This window comes from Echinops telfairi, unplaced genomic scaffold (genome assembly GCF_000313985.2).
Source record: "Echinops telfairi isolate 266 unplaced genomic scaffold, ASM31398v2 ScPeMD7_3509;HRSCAF=4178, whole genome shotgun sequence".
In the NCBI taxonomy this organism is placed as follows: Eukaryota; Metazoa; Chordata; class Mammalia; order Afrosoricida; family Tenrecidae; genus Echinops; species Echinops telfairi.
In genome coordinates, this window is record NW_022107407.1 from 155,269 (window position 1) to 167,055 (window position 11,787).

Sequence of the window (11,787 nt, forward strand, 5' to 3'; positions counted from 1 at the left end):
CTGACAAACGTGATGCGCAATCGTAATGGCTTCCCTCTAAAGATATTAACTAGCATTGTCGCTAGGTGTGATTCATAACAGCACAACCCAGAGTGCTCTTTTTAACCTTTTCGCTATTGGGATTGGTTTACATTGTGCAACACTGAGGGTGGCAGACATATCACTTCCAAACATCGCTGGAATGAAGTCAGCCCATTTGTACACATCCACAGGCCCCCAGGAAAGGCACTGGGCCATGTGTATACTTGTCTTCAGTAGTTAAAGGGTTAATGAGGGAATTGTGTGTATGGCATTGCCTGGATCTCCCCTAAGCGCTATTTTCTCCATAACAATTTTTCTATTTTCATTTTATTTCAGGGGATCGCAGGCCACAAAAAATTACTTTGGGGGCCACATGTGGCCTGCAGGCCACCAGTTTGACACCCCTGGTGTTACCTAAACCAAGGTGTTAAGTAAATTTGAGGCCAGAATAACCAGAGGTGTCTGGGAAAGCTTTCTCCAGTGGGACTGTGAATTATGAAGTGTGTTTGGTCATTTATTTGCCTCAGTGACTTTTTTTATCATTTGCTTCTTTGCCTTGCTTACTATTGGTCTCAGGTAACTTTGTATATATTTATCCTGATTATAGGGAACCCTGGTAGCTTAGTGGTTTAACTAAATGAGAGTGTAGCACTTCCAATCACCAGTTACTCCACTGGAGATAGATGTGCTAATTTGCTTCCATAACAGTGAATCCAGGACAGATAAACCCCTCAGGGCAAATAATTAGAGATACCAGGAGGGGAAGGAGAAGGTGGGGGGAAAACGGGGGAACCGATCACAATGATCTACATCCCTAGGGGGATGGATAACAGAAAAGTAGGCAAAGGTAGACAGCAATTGGTGTAAGACATGGAGGGAAGATGATAAATTACCAAGGGTTCATGAGGGAGAGAGGGTGGGGGATGGGGGAAAATGAGCTGATATCAAGGACTCAAGTAGAAAGAGAATGTGTGCTTGACACAATGGATGGATGTATGGATTGATAATAGCTGTAAGAGCCTCCAATAAAATGATTTTTTAAAATTAAAGCAAAAGGTTAAGTTTTAGAAACTCTATGGGGCTGTTCTACCCAATCGTTAGCCTCATTAATGAGACAGAATTGATTTGATGACAGCAGGTTTGGTTTATCTTGTCAGCTGTGAAATGCTACCTTTATCTTTGAATTGCACAGTTCCCTTGAAGAGAATAACATCAAGAAACCATCTTGCTTACTTTTTGTTGTCTTTGTTATTCTTTTTTTTTTGTTGTTTCTTAGCATATTTTTTAAATCATTTTATTAGGGGCTCATATAACTCATCACAATCCATACATACATCAATTGTGTAAAGCGCATTTGTACATTCATTTGTACATTTCAGGGGATCGTGGGCCACAAAAAATTACTTTGGGGGCCCTCATCAGTCTCAAAACATTTCCTCTCCATTTAGGCCCCCGGCATTAGGTCCTCATTTATCCCCTCCCTCCCCGCTCTCCCCTCCCTCATGAGCCCTTGACAGTTTATAAATTGGTATTTTGTCATATCTTGCCCTGTTCGACGTCTCCGCTCACCCACTTTTCTGTTGTCCGTCCCCCAGGGAGGAGGTCACATACAGTTCCTTGTAATTGGTTCCCTCTTTCCAACTGTCTTTGTTATTCTTAACTTGAATTCATATTGCTGACATTGTTTACTTTTTGAAATTAGATTTCAGGGACGATTGTTGATAAAAGTGGGAGAACTCTTTCTGGACAGACAGGCGAGGCATTTGTCATCAGTGTGTCTCATGCAGACCCGCTTTGGTGAGTGTCATTCTCTCCGTAACTCAGGTTCTTCTGGGTGATCTTTGCAGATGCTTGTAAAATGTGACAGGAGTCGCTAGGTGGTGCACAAGTTAAGTGTTCCACTATTAAACAGGAAATTGGTGCTTTGAACCCAATCAGAGATGTCTCAGAAGACAACCCTGGTAATTTTACAAGAGGTTATTGCCTTGAAAACTGGTTCTCCTCTGCATACATGGGGTCACGTGAGTCACAATCAACCAGATGACAGTTAACAACTAACAATATAAAATGTAATGTGGCTATAATTGATTGTTTTTCATTTGCAACAGAAGAGATTGCTACTACATATTTGCAATGTACCATTTCCACAGTATTAGGGCTTTCTTTCCCCTAAGGGCTGCCGAAGACAACTGCCTAAGTGGATCCTTTTCGTATGTTGTTTTACTGTCTTTTTAGTGAAGACTTAGACAGCAGTTTAGTTTCCATTAAGCAATGTCTACACAAGTTTAGTGACATTGGTTATAGTCTTCAGGAGTGAACATTCTCATTTCCTTATTTTTGTTTTCAGTGGGTCATTTTGAGGGACTTCAGGGAGTACTCTCATACTAGCCAAACATTGCCTTTGTTTCTATAAATGGTGTCCTTTGGACAATTCTTACGTGGTAAAATTTTAAGCTATTACCAGTCATTTAAAGGGCAACCAGAAGCAGTGTTCCTAGGTATATATTCATAATTCTAAAACTCTGGTCTTTTTATCTAAAAAGTTAGAATCCCCCCCACCCCCCGTCATTTTACTCTAATATATTTCTATGTTTTAATTCATTTTTCAATATACAAATTTCTTAATTACATATGTGACTAAAATGAAAGCTCCAAAAATATACACTGTGTTCTTCCTATACCTTTTCACTTGGCTATTATTTAAGACACATATTAAGTACCCACTGAACCATCTGTCTCAGTACTTAGGTTAATGTTCTGTCTCAAAGAACCTGGTTTTCTTCTTTTATAACATTGGCCATAAAAATAGTAATCAAAAAAACCAAACTCACTGCCATCAAGTCAATGTCTGCTCATAGCAATGCAATAGGAGAGGGTAGAACTACTCCAGTGAGTTCCTTTTTTTGCGAGAGTAGAAAGCCCCATGTTTCTCCCATGGAGCTGATGGTGGTTTTGAATTACTGACCTTATGGTTAGTAGCCGAATGTGTAACCACTATGCCACTGAAAAAAAAGAAAAAACCCTCAAACCCAATCACTGGTGCCAATTCACCACAACTCTCTAAAGACCCGGTAGAACTGCTTCTGTGGGTTTCTGAGACTCTTAACTCCTTACAGGACTAGAAATCCCTATCTTTCTTCAGAGGAGTGGCTGACCACTATACTACCAGAGCTCCTAAGGAGTGCTACCAGGACTCCTTAAAATAATAATTGTGACCACTTATAGGGCATTTTTTGTATGTTAGATCTAAGTCCTTTAAATGAACTCTTCTTTTAATTCTACCAACACCACCTGGCAGTTAGTACTAAAATGAGTGGCATCCTCATTTTAATGTTAGAAAACAGACTCAAAGTTTATTTGACTTGCCCAAAGTCAAGTGGCTCTGGGGAAACAAGCTTACTCTTAACCACTGTGTTTTACCACATTGGCCTTTATTTTCCTCATGGTACAGGTGAGGAATTGAAGTTACCTGATTTTTAAGAAGACAAGATCGGAACTAAGTCTGGTGAATAAAATATTTGCTAAAGCAAATAGAGCATATCAATAGCCCTGCATAAGACCAAGCATTCTTAACTGAGGTTAAGAATTGTCAGAGTCCAGAGAGATCACAGAATGTTGCTTGTGTTTTAAATAATGTTTTTATTTTGCAATCATTTCAGATTTCCAGAAAAGTAACAAAGATAGTACAGAGAGTTGCTGTATATTTTTCATTGGGCTTTTCCCTAATGGTAACATCCTTTGTTAGGCATTTATCAAAAATAGTAAAATCTGAATAAAGTTTAGAGTTTTGGATACACTGTTGGTTTGATAAAAGTTCTTTTTCTTTTTCAGGATCCAATCTAGGATACAACATTATACTTAGAAATAAAAATAAAAGAAGAAAAGTCAAAAGTGAAAAAGTCAAAGATTATGTAGTTCAGTAGTTTCTGGGATCCTCCACTGTAGTTATGTTGGAGGGTTTTCACATTAACTTCAGTTAGAACAACTGAACCTATAAGAGGATAAGTTCTTTGCCCAGGGTTATTCAGCATGAAAGTTATAGACAGTCCTGATCTCCTGGACTCCTAGGGTAAATTCCTTTTATCTATTTAGGTTTCTACTATTTGGAAGATTTTCCTTTTCCATCTTTAAGTTTTGCCTTCAGACCAGATATTTACTTAGAAGTGGTAGTTTCCTGGATTATTATTTCATAATGTGAAATTAACTAAACAGATCTTACTTAAAGGACTCACATCCACAGGTAAAATCTTTTAGCCATAACATTGTCAGTTGTAGAAGACAGGAGACCTTTGGCTCTAATTGTACTACCAAGGTACTTTGCAGCAGTGTAGGATGTCTCAGGAGATTTATTATAGCCAGAGTTTTAAATATAGCCCCCATTTTACCACACCTTTTAATATAGGTAAATATGTTTGACAAAATGTGATACTTCTGATATCTTCTTTTTTCTCCTCCCTCAGTATTGGATTAAATTGTGCTCTAGGTGCAGCTGAAATGAGACCTTTTATTGAAACAATTGGAAAATGTGTAACAGCCTTTGTGCTCTGTTATCCCAATGCAGGTATGTGTTGCAGAGGGGCATATACAAATGCACAGATAAAGGAAAGACATGGTAACAGGTATTGATTGAAAGTTTATTTGTAAGTCTTGGCATGTAGATGATGCTAAGTAGACATTTTAAAAATGAAGGATGTTTAGGTCTAGATACCCTTTCCCTCTAGATTAAAGGAATAATTGAACCTAGCATGAAAATTTCAGAACTGGACATAGCTTCAAGGAGTGACATTTAGTTAGTCATACCTGACTAGGCATATGCCTTTGGTGACAGTGGGTGTAGCCATGAAGATGAATATAAAGAAGGCCCTTTTAATCTTTCCACTGTATTGGCACAAGAACAGGAGGGGCTTATATGCGTTTACCTTTTCTCCTTTTGAAAGCTAGAATTTTGAATTTACTGTGTGTAGAAATTCCCAAGATATTTGTAGACAAGTCTCAAACCATGCAGTAACATATTGGCTGAACTTTATCTCCTGGTGAATGTCTTTGAGCATTGTTTAGCTACTTCAGGCTAAAATATAACTTTCTTGCCATCTTTCTCCAAATACATGTATTTTAATGCACAATAAATTTTCCTTCCCACCAGGAGTAAGAAAGAGGATAATAAATGAAACAGGAAATTGAATAGTTATACTCCAGAATGTTTATTTTAAAAGAGATCCGTGTTTTGTTTGCATGTTTTTAATAGCATATCAGGTATATTCATTAGAGCACATGAAGTAACCTTCCTGTTCCCAAGCAACTAGGTGACAGCAGAAGCTTTCCTTTATGGAAAGGTGTGGATTAGGGGATTTTCCCATTTATTAGTGACTCTTTTCTTTGAAAATATTTTTATTTGCATAGTATTGTAGGGGAAACCAGCCCCTCAGAACTACATCACAGGTCCGATAGGCACAATTATATGATTATGATATATAAAGATTATAATAAAGTTATAAAGATAAGAGAGATAGAAAAGAAGGTAAAATAAAGGAGTCACATACATTTCATGGTAGCATGCTCACCTCCTGAATGGCCGTGATCTTACCAGCCATGTCTGTGCACAGCGCGGGCAGAGAGGGCAGGGGAGAGAGAACGATTTATTTCTAACCAAGGCTTATATATCTTTTGGGGGCATGCAAGCCCCCTAATTACAGATAAAGACATACGTCACAGGAAGGGGCTGTACTACAGGTAATAAAGTAATGGTGGGACTGAAGATCAAAGGGTATACACTCAATAGGAAAGGAAGGGATAAGGGGCTAAGTATGTGACAAGATGGGAAGATCCTAGATTCAGGAAGGCAGCCTAGCTTTGGATGTCACCAAGCAAGTTTGACCTGTTTTAAGCTCTCCGGGAAACAATTACTCTCCTATCAGTAGGTGAGAGTGAGGCCCACTTCCAGTGGACCAGACAATAGTCTGCCTGCTCTGGATGGCTGAATACCTTCAGGGAGATAACTTGACAATCATTTACCATTAGTTGCAAGCAGTGTCCTAGTTCTGACATAGATTTGGGGGAGACGAGCTGGGAAACAGCCTTTTTTATATCCCACATAGTATGATAAAAAAAATTCATTTGTAGCATGGATTCACTATATACACATTAAGAATTTATTTAATTTTTGAAAGTAAATCAATGTAATAAATTAACATGTTAATAGACACATTAAAAAATTATTTTAACCTAAAGCCTTTGCAAATATGAAGTTTGTTTGTTAAGGTAGTTTCCCTTAGTGGTTGAAATTTACATTGTTAGGTCTTCCCAATACCTTTGGCGAGTATGATGAAGCTCCTGACATGATGGCCATGCACCTAAAGGTAGGGATGCTTTTTTCAGTTGAATTATCAAGAGATAGAGAAAATGGAATTATAGATTGGGAATACATAGACTTAGGAATTCCCCCAAAGAAAAGTTTAGTTTTTCTGAATTAACCTGGTGAAAGTGGGGGGATGGGGCTCGCTATCATTAGCCGTATCCCTTATTCGTATCAGTGAAAGATGGAAAATCCCTAATGGGGTCCAATCCAAACTGAGTGAAGCTATCTTGGCTTTGAGTCCCCAGTGGTGCAGTTTTCCCCACACTGCTGGAGGTGGGATAGATGTCCTGTATACTCCTCATCTCTGTCTCCACCATTTTTTCCAGCCCATCAAACCTCCCATCTTTGCATCCTAATTTATTAGACTATACTGGTTTTCAGTATCTTGTGCAGGTGATTTTTCCAATACCTGATTTCTAAGTTCCATGACTTTCCCTCTCAGTTACCTTGTTCTTTAGCTTATGGTGACTCTCTGGCCTGGAACCCCAACATAGTAATTCTTGGTTACTCTTGAACATTTAAAATTTGGTTAGTATGCTGAAGAGTGAAAATTTTCATTTTTTGAAATTTTAATTTATTTTAAAACATTTATTTGAATTTTTATGTCAAATTACATTATCTAGATCATATTTATTCATCTCAGCATGCAGGCAAAAACTTTAATATGATCAAATAGACAATACTATACATTCAAGTTGTGGTATATGAACTATTTGCTGCTTTTAAGTTTAGATTTAGGGCATGTCAGAACTTTATATACAGGCTTCATTGTGTTTGGCTCTTTCCTTCAATGTCACGTTAGTTATTCAGAATCAGCAGCTCTTTTTCTATCTGGATTTGTAGTGTTAAGAATTCAGATGAACTCAATGAAACTTTTTCTGAATGCAGAACTTTGCTGTGGATGGCTTGGTCAATATAGTTGGTGGCTGCTGTGGTACAACACCAAATCATATCAGGTAATAATCACCTCTGTAAGGATTTTAACTTTATTATGAAAAATTCTATAGACAAAAGTAGAATAAAACTTAACTCCCTGTGCAGATCACATCGTTTTCATATTTTTTAGAAGTTCTCTTTTACCTCTCTTCCAACTTTTTCTACTCCTGGAATATTTTCAAATAAATCATCATGCACTCAGCTGCTAACTGCAGGATTGGCAGTTAGAACTCATCAGCCACTTTACAGAAGAAATGTGTGGCTGTCTGCTTCTGTAAAAGTTTACAGCTTTGGAAACCCAATGGGCCTGTTATGTATACTCTGTCATAGGGTTGCCATGAATCAGAATGGACTCAGAGCAATGGTTTTGGGTTTGGGAGCGATATCACAATAGTGTATCCTTAAATGAATATGTATGTAATATTTTAATGCTCAAGGAAGGAAAGCTCATGTTTCTTGTGGGGTGAAAGACATCTTTTTCATTAGGTTCTTAGGGAAGGAAAAACAACTCTGTAAGTGAATTTATTTGCCCAGCACAATCATAGCTTTAATAAATGAGCTTGGGTGAGTGTTTGAAGGAAGCATTAAATATGAATGTGTTTTTGTGTGTGTTTAATTCTCTTTGATTTTGAGCCTTACATGAAGCATTGTAATTCAGTGGACTTGTTTGTATTTTAGGATTATTTGTATTGTTGTGTGTCATGGTCATATTTGGGCTAGATGGGTTATTGCTTTGATTTCATGTGTAATAAAAATGACAGTAGTGAAATGTGGAATATTTTACTGCTTGTATTTCTGAAATAGAATCTTGAAAATATTTTTAAATGATTTTTTTTTTTAATTGGTAAGCTGTCTCAACTTGAATATAGCTTATATTTGACTCACTGACCTCTTTGTTTTTAAGGTCCTTTTAGAAAAGAGAAATTGCCACCTTACGGAAGCAAAAAGAGGCTATCAGATTCTGTAAAGATTTACAGCATTAGACCCTATAGAGTCACTATGAGGTGAAATGGATTTGGTAGCACCGGTTATACATTAAATATGTATGTGTGTTTATGCTTGTATGTATATATATATATATATATATATATATATATATATATATATATTGGCATATGTATACACACACATACAGATATTTATACACACACACACAGTTTTTACTTTTTATAGCCACATTCTAATTTACTAATATGGAGGCACTTGACTGAGCAGTTCTTACTGGCCCTGATAAATTTTGTAGAGTAGCTAGGTTTTTCTGATTGATTAAAGAAGATGAAATTAAAGGTAGTATGTAAAACACTTTTTTAGAAATAATTATTTTGAAATGTTGCTACCAGTATTTATTGCTATGCCTTAAAAAATAAAAAAGCCTTAAGGAATTAATTCCCTCTACGGTTGGTACCTCCTATCCTCATTTCTTTTGTTCAAAGGTGAAACCCTTTTTAAAAAATGCTGTCTTACACAATTGAGTAGGAAGCAAATAGTGTGAATTTGACAGGGTAAAGGGCATCTATGGATTTGAAAAAAGCAGAAAGGAAGTTTGCTGTTTGCATTTGTGTAAACCATTGCTTGTCTCTTCAATTGATATCTAAAATACAAAAAGTAGTAATATTCACAGTAGTCTGGGAAGACTTATAAAAAGTAAAATGTACAGATTAATTTTCTGCATAAATGAGAAAATGAAGGCATAGTTACTTCACATTTAGAACTAAGTATATAATTATGTTTGTAATTATGTTAAGCAGGTAATTTGATAGCTAGAAATTAATTTAAATTTACCTTCTGTGGTAATACATACAGTATTTCTCTTTCACCTCAGGGAAATTGCTAAAGCTGTGAAAAATTGTAAGCCCAGGGTTCCACCTGCAACTCTTTTTGAAAGGCATACACTCCTGTCTGGTAAGACATAAAGACATGGTTTTTATGATTTCAGAAATGATTTTAAGAATGTATTTAGGATGCTTATTAAAAGTAGTAGTGATTTTGTGTCAAGCAACTCGTTTAGTCTGTCAAAGAAGAATGTCTTCCCTGCTCCCCCTTTATCACCTAAATGAATTCTAAAAGAGAATTTTTGGCTTTTCTTGGGGTGGGAAGGGAATGAAATATACAGATTTGGGCAGAGAAGTAGAACTTACATGGACGTGTCCCTATTTAGTATGTCCTGCTTTGAATACACTGGCCACAGTCTAATTGTTAATTGTCACTTTGGATACTGTCATTGAGAATCTCAGAATGCCAAGGTCTGATGTTTTGGAATGGCACAAGTTTCTTCCCAGAACACGGTGTTTGCTTCCAGAATAGGCTTGTGATCTTATATTTGTCTAGAGCTTTATAAAGAGTTGTAAATTTATTTTTCTGTTTGGTTCTCAGTAACCCTGTGTGGTAAGCTGCCATGCTTTTCCAGTATTTATTTTGCTGAATATTTCATCATATGCTGCTAGAAAAATAACTTTACATAATTTTGCTTCAACATTTTAATGCAATATTCTTAGATCACGTCATTAAGCAACGTGTGTGTGTGTGTGTGTGTGTGTGTGTGTGTGTGTATAAACGGGTGTGTGTTCCCTAATAACTTAGAATTTACCATCTCTCTAAGTTAAAGAATTTTGATATCTACTGGTCTCTTAAGAAAAGTGACATAAAATACAAGTAATGGCAAAAGTAACAAAAGCTGCTTTCTCAGAACATATTTTGTAGAAACAGTCGCAATGAATTTGTATGAAGTTTTGTTAGGAAGCAGACAGACCTCTGCTGTAGTGTGATACTTTAGGTAGCATTCTTTGACTTCAGTTGTAGTTTGTCCACACTTACTACTTGATATTAACCCCAGATTAGCTTGTGACAGGGGAGGTGCTACTGCCTTTTTCCAAAAAACAGAAACGGGTGCATTAAAGCGCAAGTGACTTGTCTAGATAGATAGAGTAAGCTCACTAGTGGCATAACTGGCACAGTAACTCCTGTCTCCCAGGTCCCAGCCTATGTCCTTTCTCATGACCCTCTTCAGCTTTACACATGTGCCCAGCTGGTATGAGTTCTTGTACTTTCAGTCAAAGAGATGAAGTAAAGTTTCAAACATTTTTTGTAGAAATAAGCAAGTTTGCCCCATTTCATTTTAAGCAGTACATGAGGGTAGAGCTATGGAATGTCATGTATATGGAGCTTCATGTATTTGCCCCAGACTCTGTTAATAGAGATATAACTTTTTCATGTATCTCAGAGATAGTAGGATTCAGTTTTTTAGAAAAACTTGCAAGGTAAAACCCTTCTGCTTATCCTTCTGCTTATACATGTAACTACAGCATATAGCCTCTTTTGACCATTGAATGAATATCCATAGTGGGATCATTTGTATTCAGTGGGCTTAAGTACAGCGACTTATTTATTTCTCATAAAACATTCTCTGTCTGTTTAATGTCTTCTCTATATGCATTTTTAGAAAATTTTAAAAATGCCTTTTCTTTTAAGGTCTAGAGCCCTTCAAGATTGGACCATACACCAACTTTGTTAACATCGGAGAGCGTTGTAATGTTGCAGGATCAAGGAAGTTTGCTAAGCTCATCATGGCAGGAAACTATGAAGTGAGCATCTTATTAAGACCTCTGAGGCATCAGTTGTGATTTTGTCGGCAGAGCATGGAAATGAACCAGCACTGCCTTTGATAGTGTTGTCAGTAGAGCTGCTGGGGAGTGGGAGACCAGTAAAGTGCCTTCACAGCAAGCTGGATTGGTGGGAGGATGAGATGGAGGAAGAAAAATTGAAGCTGATAATGGTTACCGTTTCTTAAAAAGGATTTCTTTGGTATATGAAATGGCATGAGATGGGAATATTGAGGCACTAGCTGTATATATTAATTGTAAGAAGAGCTTACGTTTTTGAGAATATCCTTCATTTTGCCTTTGTACAAATCCTTTTAAGGAAAAGGAAAGCCAAGAAAATTGTCATTCAGTCCTCATAACCACATTAAATGCCAGCTGTTGATGTTATTGAACCTTTTAGTTGTAGAGTAAAATAAGCCAATGAAAGCAAGAGGCCCATACATTGGAAAGGCCACTGTAGTCATACCGATTCTCTGCCTTCTCATTTGAATTGGGTGAAGGTTTACTAAGTAAATGGGTTTTCCATTCAGCAACTCATACTTATTTCATTTTAAGCCATGGATTGAAATTCCCATGTACCATCACTCGTCCCACCTTGATCCTATGTCTCCGGGTTCCATTCCTTCTCCTTTCACTTCCTGCCTTCTGAACTTTGTCCTTGGGCAGAAGCTGCACTTTTGATCTGGAGCAGTTGATTGTTCTTTTTATTTTTTGAGATGTACAATTTTTTTTATATTTCTTTTTTTTTTTCAATCATTTTTTTGGGGACTCACAGAATTCCCATCACAATCCATACATATATCCATTGTGTCAAGCACACGTGTACATTTGTTGCCATCATCATTCTCAAAACATTTGCCTTTCTACTTGAGCCCT

At 37.0% G+C, this 11,787-nt stretch overlaps 1 protein-coding gene across 2 annotated transcripts in view; it reads left to right on the forward strand.

Annotated features, from left to right (window-relative positions):
• The window catches only part of MTR (5-methyltetrahydrofolate-homocysteine methyltransferase), a 179,638-nt gene that overhangs the window by 50,043 nt on the left and 117,808 nt on the right, over positions 1–11,787 (forward strand). For both annotated transcript variants that reach the window (XM_045294252.1, XM_004709823.4), the window contains exons 8-13: positions 1,724–1,818; positions 4,482–4,582; positions 6,316–6,377; positions 7,265–7,332; positions 9,135–9,214; positions 10,781–10,893. In XM_045294252.1, coding sequence (XP_045150187.1) covers positions 1,724–1,818; positions 4,482–4,582; positions 6,316–6,377; positions 7,265–7,332; positions 9,135–9,214; positions 10,781–10,893 — 519 coding nt within the window. The remainder of the gene's footprint in view (positions 1–1,723; positions 1,819–4,481; positions 4,583–6,315; positions 6,378–7,264; positions 7,333–9,134; positions 9,215–10,780; positions 10,894–11,787) is intronic.